At 43.6% G+C, this 26,137-nt stretch overlaps 1 protein-coding gene across 6 annotated transcripts in view; it reads right to left on the bottom strand.

The window, feature by feature from the left end:
* Positions 1-26,137, bottom strand: part of LOC139420850 (ankyrin repeat and KH domain-containing protein 1-like) — a 56,774-nt gene that overhangs the window by 2,057 nt on the left and 28,580 nt on the right. For all 6 annotated transcript variants that reach the window (XM_071171204.1, XM_071171206.1, XM_071171205.1 and 3 more), the window contains exons 17-29: positions 26,015-26,126; positions 25,706-25,851; positions 25,234-25,376; positions 22,592-22,805; positions 22,274-22,449; positions 22,014-22,176; positions 21,680-21,775; positions 20,961-21,077; positions 6,145-6,310; positions 4,720-5,230; positions 4,348-4,503; positions 2,390-2,539; positions 672-2,281 (exon numbers count right to left, since the gene is read on the bottom strand). In XM_071171204.1, the coding sequence (XP_071027305.1) occupies positions 672-2,281; positions 2,390-2,539; positions 4,348-4,503; positions 4,720-5,230; positions 6,145-6,310; positions 20,961-21,077; positions 21,680-21,775; positions 22,014-22,176; positions 22,274-22,449; positions 22,592-22,805; positions 25,234-25,376; positions 25,706-25,851; positions 26,015-26,126 (3,760 nt within the window). The remainder of the gene's footprint in view (positions 1-671; positions 2,282-2,389; positions 2,540-4,347; positions 4,504-4,719; positions 5,231-6,144; positions 6,311-20,960; positions 21,078-21,679; positions 21,776-22,013; positions 22,177-22,273; positions 22,450-22,591; positions 22,806-25,233; positions 25,377-25,705; positions 25,852-26,014; positions 26,127-26,137) is intronic.

The raw sequence follows: 26,137 nt of genomic DNA, 5'->3' as shown, positions 1-26,137 counted from the left end.
ATTATGTAGGCACAAACCACTGTGATAAACTGAACTAGTCTGTCTATATACAGGTAACTGCCAAAATAAAGGAAGCGGTTGAGTAAATAAATTAGGGTTCTGGTTCCTATGGTGTATTTTCTTTGAATGGGTTAGGTCCACTCAACCCCTCAAAGGGCAAGGTAAATGACAATTCAACCATCCACAAGGCACAAGTGGTCACTGAATGGTTTGATGAGCATGAAAACGATGTAAACCTTACGTCGAGATTCTGGAGTAGCGCCAGAGACAGTATTTACCACTACCATCAACAAAATAACTAATTATTATTTATTGTGGAAGAATGGTGTCACATCCCTCCAATAGAGTTCCAGACACTAGTAGAATTTATGCCAGGGCTCATTGAAGCTGTTCTGGTGGCTTGTGGTGGTCCAACGCCCTATTAAGACACTTTAATGTCGGCGTTTCCTTAGTTTGTCAGTTCCTGTATGCATGCATGCGTGCGTGTATGTATGTATGTATGTATGTATGTATGTATGTATGTATGTATGTATGTATGTGAAGAGTACTGGTTTGTGGAATCAGTTGAATTTTTGTTTCTATGGAACAAAAGTATTGTCTTGGAGTTAGACTACATGGAGCTATGGGCTATGACTGTGTGTGGTGGAGTCTTTATGGTCCTTGTTGCTTACCGATTGGACTGGTGACAATCCTCTGGGTGTTACAGCGGTACCCTGGTGCCTTGGAGCCATCAGGAGGGGGCACCAAGTTCTCCATCTGTCCCATGCCCCCTATATAGGCCGGCGGAGCGGTGTAGGGCTGCTCAGGAGGGGTCCGTGCAGGCAGGTGACATGCTCCCCACACCTGGTTGTTGCCCACCTGGTTGCTGTCAAACATGCTGCTGAAATGGTTGAAGAGGGCTGTGGGGCCGTAGTTGGGGGGCAGCTGCTGGGCCTTGCCCCCGTGGATGTGCATCTGGGAGCCGTTCATCATGCCCATGTTGGAGGACATCTGCTGCTGCATGGAGGGGGTTGCCATGCCCTGGCTGGCATGCTGCTGCTGTGGTTTCTGACGTTGCTCCTGAGATGCTCCAGAGGGTACAAATACAGACTGGTGCTCCTGTAGAGATGCCCCAGCTGCCATGGGGTAGAACTGGGCCGAGGGCTGCATGCGTGAGGGAGCAGGCGATGCGTAGTGAGGTAAAGTGCTGCTGGTGTGTGTGACCGTGCTGCCCCCTGCTGGTGCAGAGCGAGACGTGGGCAGGAGGGAGCAGGGAGGCTGGGCGGCCCGGAAGCTGGGCTCTGTGCTGGAGGAGGAGGGGAGGGACAGCTGCTGCTGTCGGCTATCTGGCTGCTGTGAGGGCAGTGGTGGTGGAGCAGTGGGAGCTGTGAAGTGCATGGGGCCGGTGGAGTTGGAGCCTTCAGATGCTCCACGTTGGACAGGTGCCGCTGAGTCTGGAGGGGACTTCTCTTTACCAGGCGTGGCGCAGCCAGCAGGCTCTAGCTTGGAAATGGGTAGCTGCTGTGCAGGTGGGGCGATAGGCGCAGGAGGGGAGGGTGGGGTAGAGGGCGTGGTGGGGGGTGCAGTGCCCACCTGCGTAGCGGGCGCACCACTCAAGGTCGAGGTGACCACTGCCATGCTGGCCGTCTTTGATTCGCCAGAAAATATCTGCTTCCTGATGGAGGAGGGCATGGGGGTGCCAGAGGGTGCAGATCTGGAGGGAGAGGCGGTGGCTGCAGGGCCTGCTATAAAGGTAGGGGCTGTGTACTCTGGATGGACAGTGGAGGCAGGCAAGGGCCGGGGAGCAGTGGTCCCGTTGTGCTTGGGAGAGCTGTTAGTGCTGGCGGGGCTGATGGGACGCACCGGGAACGGGCCCCAGGTATTGGGCGACGGAGAGAAGGTGCCACCGAACTGTGCCATGGGCAGGCGCGGGTGTCTGATGTGGTGCATGGTCTGGGCGGCCAGCAGGGCCAGGTGGGGGTTGGAGTATGCCAGAGGAAGTGAAACAAAAGGGGGCCTCACTCCGGGAGACAGGTTCTTCCCCATCTTCCCTCCCTGTTGAGAGACAGAGGACGACTGGAAGGACACAGCGGACGACGGCAACACCGATGCCAGGCCCTTGGAGCCGGCCGCCGTAGTGTTGGTGGCCCCTGTGGAGGTGGTGTAGGTGGAGCCAATCTTGGTGCTGGTGCCAGGTGCGCGGATGTGGTTTCTGGGGATCAGGTCCTCCAGCTCCTTGGCTGGGTCCTGGATCAGGGCACTGATCAGCTGCACGGCGTGTCGAGTCGACTCTGTGCCACCTCTGAAAGACCAGAAGGAAGAAAAGCAGGTGTGTGTCAGACAGTAAAAATGACTATGATATACTGACAGACTGTTCTGTGAAAGCAGTAGACAAATTGGCTGGTCTAACCTGATGGTGATCATCCTCTCTCCATTCTTGTCCTTCTGTTTGTCCACGTCGATGTGAGCACCGGTCACGTCCTGAATGGCAGTGATATTACAGCCACCTCTGCCCATGATCCGAGACACCACAGAGGCAGGCACCGACAGCTTCTTTGACCTGAGAAAACACACAAAAGCAATTCAATTAATATATATGTGTCCTACAGTTGGGCAAAAAAAGTATTTAGTCAGCCACCAATTGTGCAAGTTCTCCTTAAAAAGATGAGGCCTGTAATTTTCATCATAGGTACACTTCAACTATGACAGACAAAATGAGGGGAAGAAAAAATCCAGAAAATCACATCGTAGAAATGTTAATGAATTTATTTGCAAATTATGGTGGAAAATAAGTATTTGGTCACCTACAAACAAGCAAGATTTCTGGCTCTCACAGACCTGTAACAACTTCTTTAAGAGGTTCCTCTGTCCTCCACTCGTTACCTGTATTAATGGCACCTGTTTGAACTTGTTATCAGTATAAAAGACATCTGTCCACAACCTCAAACAGTCACCCTCCAAACGCCACTATGGCCAAGACCAAAGAGCTGTCAAAGGACACCAGAAACAAAATTGTAAACCTGCACCAGGCTGGGAAGACTGAATCTGCAATAGGTAAGCAGCTTGGTTTGAAGAAATCAACTGTGGGAGCAATTATTAGGAAGTGGAAGACATACAAGACCACTGACAATCTCCCTCGATCTGGGGCTCCACGCAAGATCTCACCCCGTGGGGTCAAAATGATAACAAGAACGGTGAGCAAAAATCCCAGAACCACATGGGGGGACCTAGTGAATGACCTGCAGAGAGCTGGGACCAAAGTAACAAAGCCTACCATCAGTAACACACTACGCCGCCAGGGACTCAAATCCTGCAGTGCCAGACGTGTCCCCCTGCTTAAGCCAGTACATGTCCAGGCCCGTCTGAAGTTTGCTAGAGAGCATTTGGATGATCAGGAAGAATGTCATACGGTCAGATGAAACCAAAATAGAACTTTTTGGTAAAAACTCAACTCGTCATGTTTGGAGGACAAAGAATGCTGAGTTGCATCCAAAGAACACCATACCTACTGTGAAGCATGGGGGTGGAAACATCATGCTTTGGGGCTGTTTTTCTGCAAAGGGACCAGGACGACTGATCCGTGTAAAGGAAAGAATGAATGGGGCCATGTATCGTGAGATTTTGAGTGAAAACCTCCTTCCATCAGCAAGGGCAATGAAGATGAAACGTGGCTGGATCTTTCAGCATGACAATGATCCCAAACACACCGCCTGGGCAACGAAGGAGTGGCTTCGTAAGAAGCATTTCAAGGTCCTGGAGTGGCCTAGCCAGTCTCCAGATCTCAACCCCATAGAAAATCTTTGGAGGGAGTTGAAAGTCCGTGTTACCCAGCAACAGCCCCAAAACATCACTGCTCTAGAGATCTGCATGGGGGAATGGGCCAAAATACCAGCAACAGTGTGTGAAAACCTTGTGAAGACTTACAGAAAACGTTTGACCTCTGTCATTGCCAACAAAGGGTATATAACAAAGTGGTGAGATAAACTTTTGTAATTGACCAAATACTTATTTTCCACCATAATTTGCAAATAAATTCATTAAAAATCCTACAATGAGATAATCTGGATTTTTTCCCCTCATTTTGTCTGTCATAGTTGAAGTGTACCTATGATAAAAATTACAGGCCTCATCTTTTTAAGTGGGAGAACTTGCACAATTGGTGGCTGACTAAATACTTTTTTTGCCCCACTGTATGTCTTTACATTCCACAACTATGTAGTAGATACAAGTGGCAGTTGATTGTTATACATTACAAACTAAAGCACCGGAGATGCTAAACAGGGATATACTGTACTCCTGTCTTTATGCATAACAGTAACAACAGTAGCGACTGTTTGATTTGAGGCACATTCCTGTGAGCCAACTCACCTTCGCACCACCTCCTTCCAGCCTTCTTCTCTCTTCTGGCCCCTCTTGGGGCTGGTGAGGTTCATCTTGCTGACGGGCGAGATGACTGGCAGTGAAATAGTTCTGAACGAGGAGGGAAGGGAACTGGGCGTGAAGTCGTTTATGTGGTCATGGATTCTGAGAAGAAAGAATACGGAATAATAAACTTAAGAGAACCCTGCGGTGTACCTAAAACAATTCAGATGGAAGAATCCTGCATGTGTCCTTTCTACATTTTTCACTAAAGCCAGAGAAAACAAACCACTACAGCAGTATAATAGTTAAAGGACTAACAAAAGGTTATATTTTTAGTTTGGATACATAGCAGTTGAGCAAAAAAGACTAGCCACTTACTTATGGTGTGGTTTGGAGATGGACACAGTGATCTTGTCGTCTCGGGAGCTGTGCAGTGATGTGCACTGTCTCTTCTCAGGGACCGGCTGGGGCTGCTGGCTCACCACCGAGGGAGCAGACGATGAAGAGCAGGAGGAAGACGAAGAGGGCAGGTCCGGTAGGTAGTTGAGCTCCTGGCTCTTGCCTCCGCTGCTGCTCTCGCTGTTGCAGTCGGTGCTGTCCAAGTTGTCCGAGTCGCTTCCACCTGGCACCCTGCCACCCCTGGGCTCCCCGTGGATCTTGTTTTTGTTAGCCTTCTGCTGAGCCAGCGCCACCTGGGGGTCTTGCAGGATGATGGGCTCGCTGGGGGAGTCCTTGGTCTTGTTCTTCTTGTTCTTGCGGTTGGTGCTGGGCGTGGTCGTCACATTGGCTCGTTTCTTGCCGAAGGCGTTGGTGAAGGTGCTGGAGGTGGCAGAGATGCCAATGGTGGTGGTTGTGGTAGCACTGGGCGGGTCAATAGGGACATCGCCATCTACACAGACCATGAGACAAGGAAGGAAAAGGTTATTCACCTTTATTTTACAATTGTAAATGAACAGAAATTATTTTTAAAAAGATGCCGGATGGCTGTTTCTCAGTTGAGATGTACACTGAACAAAAAAATAAACGCAACATGTAAAGTGTTGGTCCCATCACTTTTTTTTTTCATGAGCTAAAAAAAATATTGTCATGCTGGCTGCAGGAATGTCCATCAGAGCTATTGCCAGAGAACTGAATGTTAATTTCTCTACCACAAGCCTCCCCCAACATTGTTATAGAGAATTTGGCAGTACGTCCAACCAGCCTCACTACCACAGACCATGTGTATGGCGTTGTGTGGGCGAGCAGTTCGCTGATGTCAACATTGTGAACAGAGTGCCCCATGGTGGTGGTGGGGTTAAGGTATGGGCTACGGACAAGCTACGGACAACGAACACAATTGCATTTCATCTATGGCAATTTGAATGCACAGAAATACCCTGTGACGGGATCCTGAGAACCATTGCGAGGCCCATTTTTTAAAGGTATCTGTGACCAAAAGATGCATATGGGTATTCCCAGGCATGTGAAATCCATTGTTTAGGGCCCAATGAAATTAGTTAAAATTGACTGGTTTCTTCACATGAACTGTAACTCAGTAAAAAAATCTCTTTCAAATTGTTGCATGTTGCGTTTATATACATGTTCAGTACATTCTTCTTTCAGTTTACATAATAGGGAAACAAAACAGGCTGTAAATAAGTGAGTAGCTTGTTTAATTGTGACTTCAATATCCCTTCAGTCACGCAGACAGACATAGTTTATCTAGAAAAAAAGGTCATCTTAAACAGCAATACAATGCTGATGTCAGTATCTGGATTAGGTTATTAGAGGCTGTAAAGGTTGAGCTGGTAAATTGGTGCTCACCCTCGGAGGAGTCTTGATCCTGGTCCTGTAACTCCAGGTCCTCCTCCTTTACTTTGGCCTCTTCCTCCTCCAGCTTCCTCTTCTGCTCTTCCTTCTTTTTCTTGCGTTTCTCCTTACGCTTCTCACGCTTAGCAGCCAGGGCTTGCTTCTTACTTTCCTCCCTGGACTGTACACCCCAAGCAAAAAGAGATGATTACAATATCTACAGAGACCTGTAAATCCATACAGATAAATGAGGAGCAGAAGGTTTGTGTCCCAAATGACACCCTATTCCCTATTTAGTGCACCACTATTGACCAGGGCCCATAAGTAGTGGATCATTCTACATAACTGTTGCAAATTGAGGTGGGACATTTTTCAAAAACATTCAACATGCATGTCTTCAACATATGTCAGGTAGATATCCAGTGCCTTCAGAAAGTATTCATACCCCTTGACTAATTCCAAACTTTGTTGTGTTAGTCAATTCAAAATTGATTAAATATTATTTTTAACCTCGCAAATCTTCTACACACAATACCCAAATGACAAAGTGAAAACATGTTTAGACATTTTTGCACATTGAAAATTAAATACAGAAATATAAAAAATAATAATAATAATTAATCCCACCCGAGTTAATACTTACTAGAAGCACCTATGGCAGCGATTACAGCGTTGAGTCTTTCTGGGTAAGTCTCTAAGAGCTTTCCACACCTGGATTGTGCAACATTTGCCCATTGTTATTTTCAAAAATTCTTAAACCTCTTAAATGGTTGTTGATCTTCAAGTAGATTTAAGTCAAAACTGTAACTAGGCCATTCAGGAACATTCATTGTCTTCTTGGTAAGCAATGAGTGTAAATGTGGCCTTGTTTTAGATTGTCCTGCTGAATGGCGAATTAATCTTCCAGTGTCTGTTGGAAAGCAGACAGACAAGCTTTCCCTCTAGGATGTTGCCAGTGCATAGCACCACTCCATGTTCTTTTTCAAATCCTGAAAATTCCCCTATCCTTAACCACTCATTAGAAGCATACCCATAACATGATGCAGCCACCACTATGCTTGAAAATATGGAGAGTGGTACTCAGTAATGGGTTGTATTGGCCCCAATCATAACACTTGTATTCAGGACAAAAAAAGGTAATTGCTTTGCCACATTTTTTGCAGTATTACTTACATGCCTGGTTGTAAACAGGATGCAAGTTATGGAATATTGTTATTCTGTACAGGCATCCTTTTCACTCTGTCAATTAGGTTGGTATTGTGGAGTAACTACACTGTTGATACATCCTCAGTTCTCTCGAAAAACAGCCATTAAACTCTGTTTTAAAGTCAACATTGGCCTCATGGTGAAATTAGGAAGGGTGCCTGTATCTTTATAGTGACTGGGTGTATTGACACATCATCCCAAGTATAATTAATAACTTCACCATGCTCTAAGGGATATTCAATGTCTGCTTTTTAAAAATATATATCCATCTACCAAATAGGTGAGCTTTGTGAGGCATTAGAAAACATCCCTGGTCTTTGTGGTTAAATCTGTGTTTTAAATTCACTGCTCGACTGAGGGACCTTACAGATACAGTTGAAGTCGGAAGTTTACATACACATTAGCCAAATACATTTTAACTCAGTTTTTCACAACTCCTGACATTTAATCATAGTAAAAATTCCCTGTCTTAGATCAGATAGGATCACCACTTTGTTTTAAGAATGTGAAAAGTCAGAATAATAGTAGAGAGAATTATTTATTTCAGCTTTTATTTCTTTCATCACATTCCCAGTGGGTCAGAAGTTTACATACACTCAATTAGTATTTAGTAGCATTGCCTTTAAATTGTATATTATGGGTCAAACATTTCGGGTAGCCTTCCACAAGCTTCCCACAATAAGTTGGGTGAATTTTGGGCCATTCCTCCTGACAGAGCTGGTGTAACTGAGTCAGGTTTGTTGGTCTCCTTGCTCGCACATGCTTTTTCAGTTCTGCCCACAAATATTCTATGGGATTGAGGTCAGGGCTTTGATGTCCTTAGGCCATTTTGCCACAATTTTGGAAGTATGCTTGGGGTCATTGTCCATTTGGAAGACCCATTTGCGACCAAGCTTTAGCTTCCTGACTGATGTCTTGAGATGTTGCTTCAATATATCCACAATTTTCCTGCCTCGTGATTCCATCTATTTTGTGTGAAATGCACCAGTCCCTCCTGCAGCAAAGCAACCCCACAACATGATGCTGCCACCCCCGTGCTTCACGGTTGGGATGGTGTTCTTCGGCTTGCAAGCCTCCCCCTTTTTCCTCCTAACATAATGATGGTCATTATAGCCAAACAGTTCTATTTTTGTTTCATCAGACCAGAGGACATTTCTCCAAAAAGTACCATCTTTGTTCCCATGTGCAGTTGCAAACCGTAGTCTGGCTTTTTTATGGCAGTTTTGGAGCAGTGGCTTCTTCCTTGCTGAGCGGCCTTTCAGGTTATGTCGATATAAGACTCGTTTTACTGTGGATATTGATACTTTTGTACCAGTTTCCTCAAGCACCTTCACAAGGTCCTTTGCTGCTGTTCTGGGATTGATTTGCACTTTTCGCACCAAAGTAAGTTCATGTCTAGGAGACAAAATGCGTCTCCTTCCTGAGCGGTATGACGGCTGCATGGTCCCATGGTGTTTATACTTGCGTACTATTGTTTTGTACAGAAGAACGTGGTACCTTCAGGAATTTGGAAATTGCTCCCAAGGATGAACCAGACTTGGAGGTCTACCATTTTTTCTGAGGTCTTGGCTGATTTCTTTTGATCTTCCCATGATGTCAAGCAAAGAGGCACTGAGTTTGAAGGTAGGCCTCGAAATACATCCACAGGTACACCTCCAATTGACTCAAATAAGCTTCTAAAGCCACGACATCCCTTTCTGGAATTTTCCAAGCTGTTTAAAGGCACAGTCAACTTAGTGTATGTAAACTTCTGACCCACTGGAATTGTGATTATTTCACTTAGAATTCACTGTGTCTGTAAACAATTTTTGGAAAAATTATTTGTGCCATGCACAAAGTAGATGTCCTAACCGACTTGCCAAAACTATTTTTGTTAAGAAATTGGTGGAGTGGTTGAAAAATGAGTTTTAATTACTCCAACATAAGAGTATGTAAACTTCCGACTTCAACTGTAATTGTATGTGTGGGGTACAGAGATGAGGTAGTCATTTAAAAATATAATATTCAACACTGTTGCTACAAACAGAGAATCCATTTAACTTTATTTTATTTAACGACGCAAGTTAGTAAAGAACAAATTCTTATGACAAATTCTATGACGGCCAACCAAAAGGCAAAAGGCCTGCTGCGGGGACTGGGATTAAAAATGAAAATATAGGACAACACGACAAAAGAGACCTAAGACAACAACACAGCATGGTAGGAACACAACATGACAACATGATAGCAACACAACATGGTAACAGCCCAAAACAGGGTCAAACATTATTGGGCACAGACAATAGCAAATAGCAAATAGCAAAGGGGGACTCAGAGTGTTTTATAAATGAGCATCAACCAGAACAAGGTTAAGGGCAGGGAAAGCTTGTTGGACATTAAAAAAGCTTTGTTGTAGAGCGTTTAACACAAAATCTGGGGAGGGAGCAGCTGAGTATAAGACTGTATCAGGTTATAACCTGAAAGGTTATCAGGATTCAAAACACTCTTCCTTAACCACGTCTCAGTAATGACCAAAACATTTGGATTGAAGCTGTGAACCCACACTTTCAATTGATCCATTTTAGGTAATAAGCTTCTAGTGTTAACGTGCAGAAAACCCAGGCTTTTATGGGAACAGAAGTCAGTGAAGCAGATATCAGGGCACAAGTCAGAATTGGGGCTAGCAACAGTAGGTGGGCCAGGGAGTACATGCACATTTCCAGATATCATCAACAGTAATACAATCAAGGCATGGCATAGGACAGGGAGAGCTCTGCAGTGCTGATTTATGACATTAGAATGTGCATTAGACTGGCAACAAGATCATCTTGTACAGCAAGTTCCTCAGGTAACATGAATACAAAGCCGACTTGGAGGTTAGAATAGGATGGGGGCCGAAAGTCAGTGTAGCCAATAGAGAGTCTGGGTCCCGAGTGTGGGAACATAGTCTGTCCCATGGTTGGGTAAACAATAAAAAGTTCATAGTGAACAAAGCATGCAGGAGTCATGAGGCAAATCTCAAAATGCACAAGAAAAAAAAAAACTTGGGGCTAGCCATTGTAAGTTCAGAGGCAATCGCACCAACAGTGCCTGTGTGCTGGAGGCGAGCGAAAGCTCGGGAGAGAGGTGGGAGTGTGGTGCGGGTATCTGTACAAGACATGGGGCGACAAGCCAGGACAGACGGTGAACAGATCACCAGGTGGATTCCAAGCAGCAGTGCAGCAGGCAACAGGGGTGGGTGTGAAGCACATTTTTACTCCTGAACTTATTTATGTTTGCCATAACAAAGGGGTTGAATACTTATTGACTCAAGACAATTCAGAGTTTCATTTTTATTAATTTGTCAAATTAAAAAAATAAACAATTCCACTCTGACATTATGGGGTATTATGTTCAGGCCAGAGACAATTATTTTTTTGTAAAATTCAGGCTGTAACACAAAATGTGGAAAAAGTAATGTGGAACACTAGCTGACTTGTGATGGCTCTACATAAGACAGTCTTATGTGCGTAGAGCCATCACCATGCGCAACATGAGTGTCATGCTCATACAAAACATACATTTCTAAAAGCTTACCCCAAAAAATTCCCAATTAAAAGTTGACTGCAATGAAAGCATACCTGGTAGAATGAAATCATGATGTTTTGTGTCAATTGTGTAAAAGGATGAAACAAAACAGACATGAGATGTCCCTTGCTGATAGTATCCTAAAAATGAGGAACATTTCAAGCAGAGGGAGACGGCAGCAGCGGAAAAATATATATAATGCCAGTGCTTCCCAGAGAATGCGGAAGTTGAGAGCAAAGCCGAGAGAAAAAGCAGAGAGTGTCAAGAAAATCAAATGTTAGAATACAACATGTACAAACTTAGAGTGAAATTCTTATGAGCCCTTTTCTTGAACTGCATTGTTGGTTAAGAAAAAAATTAAAAGCAACAAGAACATAATAATGAGCTATATACAGGGGTTACCGGTAACTGAGTCAATGTGCGGGGTTACAGGTAAGTGACTATGCATACCGTAGATAATTAAAGCAGTGTAAAAACGAAGTAAAATAGTCCGGGTGGCCATTTGATGAATTGTTCAGCAGTCTTACGGCTTCGGGGTTGAAGCTGTTAAGGAGCCTTTTGGACCGGTACCGCTTGCCATGCGATAGCAGAGGGAACAGTCTATGTCTTGGGTGACTGGAGTCGGACAATTTTATTTTGGCTTCCTCTGACACGCATAGTATATAGGTCCTGAATGTCAGGAAACTTGGACCCAGTAAAGTACTGGGCCGTACGCACTACCCTCTGTAGTGCCTTATGGTCGGATGCCGCGCAGTTGCCATACCAGGCTGTGATGCAACTGGTCAGGGTGCTCTCGATGGTTTAGTTGTAGAACTTTGAGGAACTGGGGACCCATGCCAAATCTTTTCAATCTCCTGAGGGGGATTAGGCGTTATCGTGCCCTCTTCACAACTGTCTCAGTGTGTTTGGACCATGATAGTTCGTTGGTGATGTGAACACCAAGGAACTTGAAACTCTCGACCATCTCCACTTCAGCTGTCGATGTTAAATGGGGGCCTGATTGGCCATCCTTTTCCTATAGTCCACAATCAGCTCCTTTGTCTTGCTCACATTGAGCGAAAGGTTCTTGTCCTGGCACCACACTGCCAGGTCTCTGACCTCCTCCCTATAGGCTGTCTAATCGTTGACTGTGATCAGGCCTACCACTGTTGTGTCGTCTGCAAACTTAATGATGGTGTTGGAGTTGTCCTTGGCCACGCAGTCGTGGGTGAACAGGGAGTATAGGAGGGGACTAAGCATGCACCGCTGAGAATCACCGTGGCAGATGTGTTGTTACCTACCCTTACCACCTTTAGCTTGTTCCTTGAAAGCGTCAGTTGAAGCCTTTAGCTCGGTGCAGATGTTGCCTGTAATACATGGCTTCTTGTTGGGATATGCATGTACGGTCACTGTAGGGACGACGTCGTCGCTGCACATTGATGAAGCCGGTGACAGGTGGAATACTCCTCAATGCCATTTGATGAATCCCGGAACATATTCCAGTCTGTGTTAGCAGTCCTGTAGCGTAGCATTCACGTCATCTGACCACTTCCGTATTGAGCGAGTAACTGGTACTTCCTGCTTTAGTTTTTGCTTGTAAGTGTGAATCAGGAGGATATAATTATGGTCAGATTTGCCAAATGGAGGGCGAGGGAGAGCTTTGCATGCTTCTCTGTGTGTGGAGTAAAGGTGGTCTAGAGTTTTTTCCCCCCTCTGGTTGCATATGTGACATGCTGGTAGAAATGAGGTAATATAGATTTGTTTGCCTGCATTAAAGTCCACAGCCACTAAGAGCACCACTTTTGGATGGGCATTTTCTTGTTTGCTTATGGCCTTAAATAGCTTGTTGAGTGCGGTCTTCGATGTAGCTGCTCTGTCCTGCCAATGCACGGAAAAAACAGTAACAAGAACAGAATTACAGAAAAAGAAGGCAAAGCTGTCTTTAAAAAAACTTGAACAGAGAGCAGCTAGGTCAAAAGAGGAGCATGAAGAAAACTGTGTGGGAAAATACTCAGGACAACAAAAAGACAAAGCAGGTTTAAAAGCACAACAGAAATTGGAGGCAAAGAGAATTAATCTCAAGGAACTAGAGGATAAATTAGAATAACAGAGAAAGCAACTTGACCATTCTAAAAGAGCCTTGCTGACAGCAGTGCTAGATGAAGGGCTTCCATCTGCCAGAAGGAGGAACTTTAAAAAGGCTAAAGCCCGTATGCCAAAACAGGCAGCACAGTATGTCAATACTACCATGGACTTCATTGACAAGGACTCACCAAGCCATTTTCCGTCTGAAGATCAGAAACACAGACGGAAATTTGGAAGTGGCAGTTGTTGAAGAATTAGTCAAAGGCCTATGAAAAGTCCAGACAATCTGCAACTAGGAAGGCTTTGGCTTGTTCACTGAATAAGAAATAAACTATAGGAACAGTTTGCAAAAATATTTGGGGTCAGCAGAAAACTTAAGGCAAGCAACAACAAAAAACCCAGAAGGTCGACATAGATCAGTGGTCACCAACCGGTCAATCGCGATCCACTGGTTGATCTCCAAGGCATTCCTAGATGATCAGCAAACATTTCTGTAAAAAAAATGAACGATAAGCCTTGAGTTCCTATTTTGTTTTTTTCTTTGTCTCGTGCTGTTGGTGCACCCGATTCAGCTGCCATGCGTGAACCATTTTATATGTCTGGAGGTACAAACTCTGCCTTCCCAGGGGGAGCAAATCAAGTGCACTATAGACCTACCACTGGCCAATCGTATGGCTCAGATTGTAACAGGCATAACAGAAAGCTACAGCAAATTTGAAACTGAGATTTCTAAAGCATGGCTAGAGAGAGACTGTCAACGAATACAGCAAAGAACTGCTGTTTTTATGAGTGAGTTCATGTTGAAATTTTTACTCAGCACTGTCAACACTTTAATAAACCATTAAATGTGGGTTCTCCCTTCTTCCACTTGCTCTACAACCAGCACTGCAGCTGCAATGAATAAGTAGGGAAGTATCGATAGGCTTGCATTATTATTAGCGGCTTGTGTCTTTTTTAATATTAAACTTTTTTAAACTTCTCTGTTCATAGGAGTAAAATGAATTTGTGCATGAAGCAGAAAATGCTGTGCAACTCGAGTTGCCATCAGCTGGAAGACTGTGCCCCTTTTTGGTCAGTCAGCGCAGGAAAGGGAGAGATGTTAAGAGGAGGACCCTCAGTATGCTGCCCTCTCCCTCCACTGAGACGGACCATCAGATGCAAGCTCCATCAGCCCAGTAAAATAAAAAGCAAAAGCAAAATTATTAAAATGCATGCTCTTGGTAGACCGAAAGTAGTCTGTTCTTTCAATCGATTGGTCTAAAAAATGTTAAAGGTGTATTTTTCCATATTAAGACACCCTGTGTGTTTTAATAAAATCAGCTATACGCAATGAGCTTGTCTGATGCTTAAAGCTAACAGTTTGATGTCAATGCGGAGCAATACAGAGCCCTCCGCATTGTTACAACATTTGGGAGGCGCATGGAGATGCGGTACAGAGCTCGATTTGGCCTCTGCGTGCCTCTGGAGGCTCCGCAATTGCGCCTCCATATGGAGCCTCCCACCACATTTTCGAATCAAGCATAAATTGGATTTTAGTCTAGGCCTCCAAAATGGATTAGTTCACTGGGATGGGTGCAAATATACATACAGTACCAGTCAAACGTTTGGACACATCTACTCATTCCAGGGATTTTTTATTTTGACTATTTCCTACATTGTAGAATAACAGTGAAGACATCAAAACTATGAAAAAACATGTAGTAGCCAAAAAAGTGATGCACAAATCAAAATATACTTGAGATTCTTCAAAGTAGCCACTCTTTTCCTTGATGACAGCTTTGCACACTCTTAGCATTCTCTCAACCAGCTTCATGAGGTAGTCACCTGGAATGCATTTCAATTAACAGGTGTGCCTTGTTAATTTGTGGAATTTCTTTCTCTGTTAATGCATTTCAGACAATCAGTTGTGTTGTGACAAGGTAGGGGTGGTATTCAGAAGATAGCCCTATTTGGTAAAATACCAAGTCCATATTATGGCAAGAACAGCTCAAATAAGTGAAGAGAAACGACAGTACATCAATACTTTAAGATATGAAGGTCAGTCAATCTGGAAAATTTCAATAACTTTCAAACTGCAGTCGCAAAAACCATCAAGCTCTATGATGAAACTTGCTCTCATGAGGCCAGCCACAGGAATGGAAGACCCAGAGTTAACTCTGCTGCAGAGGATAAGTTCATTAGAGTTAAGTGCAGCCCAAATAAATGGTTCAGAGTTCAAGTATCAGACACATCTCACCATCAACTGTTCATAGGAGACTGCTTGAAATCAGGCCTTCATGGTTGAATTGCTGCAAATAAACCGATACTAAAGAACACCACTAATAAGAAGAGACTTGCTTGGGCCAAGAAACACAAGCAACGAACATTAGACCGGTGGGAATCTGTTTTTTGGTCTGATGAGTCCAAATGTGAGATTTTTTGTTCCAACTGCCACAGAATAGGTGAACGGATGATCTCTGCATGTGTGGTTCCCACCGTGAAGCATGTTGGAGGTGGTGTGACGGTGCATTGCTGGTGACACTGCGATTTATTTAGAATTCAAGCCACACTTAACTAGCATGGCTAACATAGCACTCTGCAGCAATACACCATCCCATGACCCAACACACCTCCAGGTTGTGTAAGGGCTATTTTACCAAGGAGAGTGATGGAGTGCTGCATCAGATGACCTGGCCTCCACAATCACCCGACCTCAAACCAATTGAGATGGTTTGGGATGAGTTGGACCGCAGAGTGAAGTAAAAGCAGTCAACAAGTGCTCAGCATCTGTGGGAACTCCTTCAAGACAGTTGGAAAGGCATTCCAGGTGAAGCTGATTGAGAGAATGCCAAGAGTGTGAAAAGCTGTCATCAAGGCAAAGGGTGGCTACTTTGAAGAAGCTCAAATATAAAATAAATGTGGATTTGTTTAACACATTGTTGCTTTATTACTACATGATTCCATGCATAGTTTTGATGTCCATTCATAGTTTTGATGTCTTTACTATTATTCTACAATGTAGAAAATATTAAAAACAAAGAAAAACCATACATATACATATTTGTTACTGCTCGACTAAAACAACCTCGGACGACCAGCAGCCTAAAGACCAAACAATCGACCAGTCGACTAATTGGGTTCAGCCCTACTCACAAGTAATACAACAACTGGTCTATTACCGGTGTGATTATATAGTCTACATCAAATGTTGAAATAAAATGTTTAAAACAGTCTGAAAATAACAATGCATTGGCAGGGCAATTCAAGCTAAATCATTAGGTGGTGATAATGTTTTGGGCCTAAAGCCTAATGCATAAACCTCATTACTACAGTACTGTTTTTAATAGGTTAATGTTGCATAAGCTTACGTTTTTTAAAGTCAAAAGAATATCCGAAAGGTAGATCTTGGCTTGGATTTTGACTCAGAAAGTGATTGACTCAAAAGGGTGGTAACCACTGACATAGATTGAGGTAATCTACAGTCTCAGCAGTGGAAAAATATGAGGCACTCTCTCGCAAAGTGCCAAATAAGGAAAAGGTGAGCAAGAAGTTTGGGAGCGCAGCCAGCGTCCTAGAGCACTCCATTGCTCAGCTGTACCAAGAACTTCTCAAAGCCAACCCTTGTAACTCAATAGGAGCTGCTATGTTTTACAGAAAAAAGAGCAAGAACCATTAAACCACAGAAAAGTGCTAAACATGTGGGTTGCTTGCCTCTACGAATACTTTGAAAATATCAAAACAGAAATTACACACTGATGAGCAAATATTCACCAACCATAAAAGGTGTGCATGCATTCAGCAGTTGCACTATGCAAGAGAAAGGATGGTGGAAATCCCCTGTAGTTAAGTGTCAAACAGCAGTGCAAGGATTGGTGTCCATAGACAAGATCCATTTATTGCCCCCCACAACAACATAAAAGGACACTGATGGGAGATTGTCAGACAAAAAAAAGTTACAAAATGGGAAACAAGAGTATGCCAGATTTTTTTTTTTATCACTGGTCTGTAAGCGTGAATCTATGGAGATGCTCACTGATGAACAAGAGGTTCAAGCTTTTTCCGAACACATATTCATCAAGGACTGGCAGAACAACCAACTTGCAAAAGTGAAAGCCAACCTTCCAGAACACACAGCACTGGGCATCCTGGACTTTGCAGAAAACTACACTTGCAGGTACCAGCATGAGGCCCAGGGGGCTTACTGTACCCAATAGAGTGCTACACTGCACCCCTTGGTAATGTACTACAAATGTGGAAAATGCCCCATGACCATCACAGAAAGTTGTAAAATGATATCAGATGACCTCAAACATGACTACAATGCGGTCAACGCATTTCAAACTGCAGCTATTGATCACCTGAAAAACCAAAGAAATCTGGAGCTCAACAAGTTGTAAAGATACTCTGACAGCTGTGGTGCACACTACACATCACAAGGAACTATATCTGATGTTAGCTATGCTGTGTCTGATTTTGGTTTCCCCAAACAACGTAACTATTCTGGCTGCAGACACAGTAAATGTGCCAGTGATGGGGAAAGTGCAGTAATCAAGAGTCTTGCAACCACAGCAGTGAAGGATGGCCGAGCCCTGATCAGAAACGCAAAGGAGCTCTACAACTACAGCATTGCATCAAAAACAACAGGGTAGTGGCAACCAGAAACCTCAGCTGCTTCTGTGATTGTCTCCATGGGATTGCAGTTTGTGAGAATATATGTTGAGCAATGGAGAGAGGTGAAACTTCAGTCTGCATGGTAAGTAACACATAGCTTACATTACGTAAATCTTGTTTCATATTAAATGACTCATTTCAATAACCTCATGTAATTCTTTGTTTCCATACCAGAACTTTGAAAGATACACAGTGCTGGAGGTGTATTGTATTGATGGTAGTGGTGAATAAGAGATCTAATGTCATAAATCCAGAGAACACGCTGCAAGTGAAAAGAACATGCTGCAAGTGAAAATAGGGTATACAGTGTAATAGGAGATACAGTGTAAGAGACACTGCTTGAATAGTTTACCGATTCACTGAATTTCATTGATTATTATCAATGATTTGCTTGACAGAGCCCATTGTATTGTATTATTATATCAACTACAATGGCAAGATAAAGTATGTGAACCCTTTGGCATTAACTGGATTTCTGCATAAATTGGTCATCAAATTTGATCTGATTTTCATCTAAGTCACAACAATAGACAGTGTGCTTAAATAATAATAATAATAACACACAAATTATTGTATTTTTCTTGTCTATAATGAATACATCATTTAAACATTCACTGTGTAGGTTGGGAAAAGTATGTGAACACCTTGGCTAATGGCTTCTCCAATAGCTAATTGGAGTCCAATCAATTAGATGAGATTGGAGATGTTGGTTAGAGCTGCCTTGCCCTATAAAAAAAAAACTCACAACATTTGAGTTTGCTAATCACAAGAAGCATTGCCGGATGTGAACCATGCCTCGAACAAAAGAGATCTCAGAAGACCTAAGATTAAGAATTGTTGACTTGCATAAAGCTGGAAAGGGTTACAAAAGTATTTCTAAAAGCCTTTTCTAAAAGCCTTGAGTCCACGGTAAGCCAAATTGTCTATAAATGGAGAAAGCTCAGCACTGTTGCTACTCTCCCTAGGAGTGGCCGTCCTGAAAAGATGACTGCAAGAGGACAGCACAGAATGCTCAATGAGGTTAAGAAGAATCCTAGATTGTCAGCTAAAGCCTTACAGAAATCTCTGGAACATGCTAACATCTCTGTTGACAATTCTACAATACGTAAAACACTAAACAAGAATGGTGTTCATGGGAGGACACCACAGAAGATTCCACTGCTGAAGTTTGCAAAATTGCATCTGTATGTTCCACTGCACTACTGGCAAAATATTATGTTTACAGATGATACTACAGTTGAGTTGTTAGGAAGGAACACACAACAAAAAGGCACATCACACCAACATCAAAACCTCATCCCAACTGTAAAGTATGGTGGAGGAAACATCATGGTTTGGGGCTGCTTGCTTTCATTGCCGGAAAAAAATAATTCCCAAGTTTATCAAGACATTTTTGCAGGAGAATGTAAGGCTATCTGTCCACCAATTGAAGCGCAACAGAAGTTGGGTGATGCAACAGGAGAACGATCCAAAACACAGAAGTAAAATCATCATCAGAATGGCTTCAACAGAAGAAAATATGCCTCCTGGAGTGGCATATCCTGACCTCAACCCGATTGAGATGCTGTGGCATGACCCCAAAGAGAGCAGTTCACCCCAGACATCCCAAGAATATTGTTGAACTGAAACAGTTTTGTAAAGATGAATGGTCCAAATTTCCTCCTGACCATTGTGCAGGTCTGATCCGCAACTACAGAAAACATTTGGTTGTGGTTATTGCTGCCAAAGGAGGGTCAACCAGTTATTAAATCCAAGGGTTCAACATACTTTTTCCCACCCTGCACTGTGAATGTTTACATGGTGTGTTCAATAAAGACATGAAAATGTATAATTGTGTGTGTTATTAGTTTAAGCAGACTGTGTTTGTCAATTGTTGTGACCTAGATGAAGATCAGATCAAATTGTATGACCAATTTATGCAGAAATCCAGGTACTTCCAAAGGGTTCACATAATTTCTATATTCAGTGGCAAGAAAAAGTATGTTTATTTTTTTCCATTCTTCGGGAATGGTTAGCATGGCTATAAGTGATCGGGAAATTAACTAAAGCACAAATAGACTTGGCTACAAATAAACATGCGGTGTCCATGTTTCACGTGACATTTTGAGTGACATGTAGATGTTTTGTGGTTGCAAGGTGGCTTTCTGGTCTCATTGTGGATATCTATACTTTTGTTGATGTAACTACACAAAATCATATTGAAATATATATATTTTTTAAAGTAAATGTTTACTCTGTCACACCTTGGCCCCTTTATTTATAGAAAGGCCCATATAATACACACACCTTTGTATTGCATATTTGACATATTTACCTGAATTCCTTACCACCCCACTAAAGGTACAGTGCCTTGCGAAAGTATTCAGCCCCCTTGAACTTTGCGACCTTTTGCCACATTTCAGGCTTCAAACATAAAGATATAAAACTGTATTTTTTTGTGAAGAATCAACAACAAGTGGGACACAATCATGAAGTGGAACGACATTTATTGGATATTTCAAACTTTTTTAACAAATCAAAAACTGAGAAATTGGGCGTGCAAAATTATTCAGCCCCCTTAAGTTAATACTTTGTAGCGCCACCTTTTGCTGCGATTACAGCTGTAAGTCGCTTGGGGTATGTCTCTATCAGTTTTGCACATCGAGAGACTGAATTTTTTTTCCCATTCCTCCTTGCAAAACAGCTCGAGCTCAGTGAGGTTGGATGGAGAGCATTTGTGAACAGCAGTTTTCAGTTCTTTCCACAGATTCTCGATTGGATTCAGGTCTGGACTTTGACTTGGCCATTCTAACACCTGGATATGTTTATTTTTGAACCATTCCATTGTAGATTTTGCTTTATGTTTTGGATCATTGTCTTGTTGGAAGACAAATCTCCGTCCCAGTCTCAGGTCTTTTGCAGACTCCATCAGGTTTTCTTCCAGAATGGTCCTGTATTTGGCTCCATCCATCTTCCCATCAATTTTAACCATCTTCCCTGTCCCTGCTGAAGAAAAGCAGGCCCAAACCATGATGCTGCCACCACCATGTTTGACAGTGGGGATGGTGTGTTCAGCTGTGTTGCTTTTACGCCAAACATAACGTTTTGCATTGTTGCCAAAAAGTTCCATTTTGGTTTCATCTGACCAGATGTCTATCATAGTTGAAGTGTACCTATGATGAAAATTACAGGCCTCTCCTCTTTTTAAGTGGGAGAACTTGCACAATTGGTGGCTGACTAAATACTTTTTTGCCCCACTGTATATATATAATTTTCTGGGGTGGGACTACAAATAGCACCACTTCTGTATAATCATAAATATAGGGAATAGGGTGGCATTTGGGATGCAATAGCTTTTGTTTGATAAAAAGGTAAAAGTTACTCACCTTCTCCAAGTCCAGCTCCTTCAGCAGAATGCTGGCGTTCTTGTTGGCTTCTGCTGCCTGCTGATCTTTGGCTTTGACAATGGTCTCCATGCACTGGTGACATTTCTTCAGCAGGTCCTAGGAGGAGTATAAAACAAGCTTTGCCGTTGGGAGTTCACCCACACTTTCAGAGCGCCATAGTGTTTTACCCATGTTGATATTTTTCTCATTTTCTTTTTTTTTTTTACATTTTTACCCCATTTTCTCCCCAATTTCGTGGTATCCAATTGTTGTAGTCTCATCGCTACAACTCCCGTACGGGCTCGGGAGAGACGAAGGTTGAATGTCATGCGTCCTCCGATACACAACCCAACCAGCCGCACTGCTTCTTAACACAGCGCGCATCCAACCCGGAAGCCAATGTGTCGGAGGCTACACCGTGCACCTGGCAACCTTGGCTAGCGCGCACTGTGCCCGGCCCGCCACAGGAGTCGCTGGTGCGCGATGAGACAAGGACATCCCTACCGACCAAGCCCTCCCTAACCCGGACGACGCTAGGCCAATTGTGCGTCGCCCCACGGACCTCCCGGTCGCGGCCGGTTACGACAGAGCCTGGGCGCGAACCCAGGGACTCTGATGGCACAGCTGGCGCTGCAGTACAGCGCCCTTAACCACTGCGCCACCCGGGAGGCATTTTTCTCATTTTCAATTCATTTATTGCCTTGTCTGTTTTATCTTACCTTGTCTGCGATGGTAGCAATGTATCTCATGCACTCGATGTCCGAAGGGAACTGGTTGACCTCCTTCACCAGGTACTGCACCACCTTCACATGGCCCTGTAAGACAGAGGTCAGAGGTCAACCTCCCAGGATTCTTCTTCCATTTGCGCACCACCAGGGTCAATATCTAGGTGCAGGAAATGGGAGCACGTCCTAGAGTGCCAAAGTGTCAGATATGAGATATTCAACTATAAGTCAATATCAGAGCATATTTACATAAAGGAGCATGTCACACGAGTGTTTAATCACAGTATAGTTTAATTTGGGTAGTGGTGGGGGGGGGTCAGTGATGTACCTTGCGAAAAGCAGCCATGAGCGGCGTGATCTTGCGGTTGTCTGCTGCATCGACATCGGCCCCGGCCTGCACCAGAAGCTGCACCACGTCAAAATGCCCACCGTTGGCTGCCAGCCACAAGGGTGTGTTCCCCTTCTTATTACGCACGTCGATGTGAGCACCTCTGAGGATGAAGACGACAGGGTGAGTAGACAAATGATATTCTGACAAATGCCATGGTCAATCTCATATTACAGTCATAGGACTGTATCAGTAATTACCTGTTGATGAGGAGCTCACAGAACTTGTAGTGGCCCTTGTCTGCAGCAATGGTGAGCGCCGTGTCTCTGGAGGAGGGGACAGGTGGGGCGTTGACGTCAGCACTCTTGTCCAGCAGCACGCGTCCCACCTCAGCATAGCCACCCGACGCAGCCTCCATGAGGGGAGTCAGACCAGTCTAATAGCGAATGTAGGAGTCAGTGACATACTCCACCAAACAGACACCACACTGGCTAACACCAAACCTCATTCTTAATGTCTGACTTGACTCCAGCTCACATAACGACATGTCATGTTTAGCCGATAGCAGCTGCTCTCACCTTGGCGCGGTGCTCCACGTAGGCCTTGCGGTCCAGCAGCAGACTAACTACCTCCGCCCGTCCCTGGAAGCAGGCCAGGGTCAGTGCCGTGTTGCGGTTGGTCTCGATCTGAGCGTTGATGTCCGAGCCCATGTCCAACAGCAGCTTGACCGCAGGGACGTGGCCGTTCATGGCCGCCAGCATCAGAGGAGAGATACCGAGCTTACTCCCAGTCCTGAAGGAAACAGATACACAATGAGAGAGAAACAGACAGGGAGCAGGGAAAGCAAATATAACATAAACAGTTCAAGTGGAACTGTTTTAACTACCTTGCAGATATGAAACAAACAATCATAATATCAGTCAAAAAATATGCTTCAAAACCAGCGTTGAGGTTTTAAAAATAGGTTATTTTTGACAAAATTACATGACGTACATTAAGGTTTTGTGAGCAGCATTGATGGATGCAGTCCATGCATCCCGGAGTCACCTCTTCACTGTTTACTTTGAGACTGGTGTTTTGCGGGTTCTATTTAATGAAGCTGCCAGTTGAGGACTTGTCAAACTAGACAATCTAATGTACTTGTCCTCTTGCTCAGTTGTGCACCGGGGCCTCCCACTCCTCTTTCTAGTCTGGTTAGAGACAGTTTGCGCTGTTCTGTGAAGGGAGTAGTACACAGCGTTGTACGAGATCTTCAGTTTCTTGCCAATTTCTCACATGGAATAGCCTTCATTTCTCAGAACAGGAATAGGCTGACGAGTTTCAGAATTAAGTTCCTTGTTTCTGGCCATTTTGAGCCTGTAATCGAACCCACAAATGTTGATGCTCCAGATACTCAACTAGTCTAAAGAAGGACAGTTTTAATGCTTCTTTAAATCAGAACAGTAGTTTCGGCTGTGCTAACATAATTGCAAAAGGGTTTTCTAATGATCAATTCGCCTTTTAAAATGATACACCTGGATTAGCTAACACAGCGTGCCATTGGAACACAGGCGTGATGGTTGCTGATGATGGGCCTCTGTACGCCTATGTAGATATTCCATTAAAAATCTGCCTTTTCCAGCTACAATAGTAATTTACAACATTAATGTCTACACTGTATTTCTGATCAATTTTATGTTATTTTAAAAATTGACCCAAAAAATTGCTTTTCTTTCAAAAACAAGGACATTTCTAAGTAACTCCAAACTTTTGAACAGGAAGTGTATATATGTTAAGTTTAAATGTTACAACAACCTATAGCTACATTTTTGTTATTTGGAGTTCAATACTTTTTGATTAGGGTTGCAGCATATTATGCACATCTGCAAGTATAGCAGGACAAATATTTATCTTTTGTTTTAATATGTTAAAACGCTATATACATCAGCAGACATAAAAAGGGCCATGTTTTTTCTAATAAAACAATGGCTAGTTTGGGTCGCAGTTGCATGTTTTTTTTCTCCAAATTCAAATAGGCTATGTCAGGCCAGCAAAATTGTGTTTTTTCAATATTGTCCGTGCGCTGATTGAGTTTGACACCCCTGGGCTAGTGTATCTATTTATGTAGCTAGCTATTTATTTAGCGAGCTAATAACACGGCACCTAACGTTAGCTAGCTAGCTAGGAGGCCATGTCATTGGAGGAGTGGGTGAGTGACCGACTTTTCCCCCTCATCCTTTTTCGGTGGCTACAGCTAGATATGCTGCATGTGTCATTTGGTTAGCTAGCAAGAAACATAAATCACTTTGGTAGCTAGCTAGCTATACTGAACTTGAACGACGTATTCACAGTTAGCATATCTCTTAGTTGTCAATCATATATATTTGGCATTGATCAAACATGCAGGCAGGCAAGTTCACATTGATGTCAAAGCATGGGTTGGGACAAGCATGCAATGACGGGCAGGCTGCAGAAAGACGAGAAGGCTACTATTACCCATTATTTATGAGTGCAATTTTGACAGACAACTAGGTGAAAAAGTTGAGGGTTTATCAAATGTTCGCTTGTTAGATTTTAGCTCATCTTGCTCTGGATAGCATTAGTTGTTGATCTTGTTGTTGATGTGCAAAGGCCACTGAGGGAAAGAGAACCTTTTCATGGTTGTTTGATCAATAGGATTGTGCAGTTCCAAACTGTTAAACTCTCATGTTATTTTCATATTTGCAGAAATCCATTCAGGTCTTTGTGGCTTTTAGTGAATGCGTTCTAAAGATCTAAAGCCACGCTATTGTTACTGCCTGTAAAAAACACAGTCCATTTCCAAGTGAATGACGGCAGGCCTGTGTGGGAAATGGCTTATTTGCATATAGGCCTACTGTAGCTCTGATTGGCTATGGCGCACCGGTGTGCGTAGAATCCAGTCCTGGACAGTTATTTGGTTTTATTTACTGCAGTGTCTATTAATTGTCCAAAAGCACGACTGCTAACAAATGCCTTACTATACGTAATTCCCAAACATTCTATGAATTTATAAAAACAGGAAAATTACCATTTAAGTGCTCGCTTGTCATAAACTGTAAAGGAAAGGTGTCATATTCTTTCTGGGGGTATGATTCAACTGATTTTAATAAGATTTCATGTTGCTAAAATGCTGTCCGTTCCACTTTGATATTGGGATAAAGGCAGAGGTGCAGCCTGCACATGGAAACAAACTGTGGCAATGAGGGCTGGTTGTAGATACCTGGAGTTGATTTCAGCACCAGCGTTGAGGAGGATCTTGATTATGTTGACGTAGCCTCCTGAGGCGGCTAGGCTGAGAGGAGTGTAGTCTGAAACGTTACGGTGCTCCTTGTTGGCCCCGCGCAGCAGCAACAGCTCTACCACCTGAAAGGAATGGATCACAAGTTATTCAATCCACAGAACACATTGTTTTTCTAAATGTATGGAGTGTTAAACTGGTCTAGACAGGAAGTTGGTGTCTGTCTGGTTGTCCGGACTGTTGTTTCTCTATGGGGTGGTTCAAATCGGGCTGTCAATGGTCTGAAAGATGCCAGCTCTGATCACACTACTGAACTTGATTTCATCCAGCAGCTCCCTTGTATTAGTTAAACAACCAGCAGTTTGGGCCAGTTAAGAGCCCATAGTTCAGCCATTTTACTTGGTCTCTGATCCTATAACAAGTCACTGATGTGGTGTTGAACGCAGAGCAGCACCTCTTGTCTTCCTCCAGAGCAGGCCAGGGAGAGAGGTGTGTCTTTGGTTCTCTCCGACTGGGCTTCGATGTCCCCTCCTTTATCCAGCAGGATCTCCACCACGCCAACATGACCCGCTGTAGCAGACAGGATCAGAGGGGTGAAACCTGGGGACAGACAGAGGGACAGACATTTAGATTACTCTCAAACATCAAACACAGATATGGACTCCCACTTCTACAGACAAATGATCAGGTTCTCTTAAAATTGACACATTTACAAAACTAAAGCAACAACTAACATATACAAAACTAAGTATGGAGTGTGTACCCTTCTTATCCCGGTGCTCGATGTTAGCCCCGCGAGCGATGAGCACCGACACCAGCTCCTCATGGCCGCCTGCACAGGCCAGCGTCAGAGCGGTGTCATGATTGCTCTCCGTCTGAGAAGAGA

The sequence above is a fragment of the Oncorhynchus clarkii genome, chromosome 12, assembly GCF_045791955.1.
Source record: "Oncorhynchus clarkii lewisi isolate Uvic-CL-2024 chromosome 12, UVic_Ocla_1.0, whole genome shotgun sequence".
Taxonomy (NCBI): domain Eukaryota; kingdom Metazoa; phylum Chordata; class Actinopteri; order Salmoniformes; family Salmonidae; genus Oncorhynchus; species Oncorhynchus clarkii.
The sequence above is the reverse complement of the archived record's forward strand: the minus strand, read 5'-3'. Positions and strand labels throughout refer to the sequence as shown.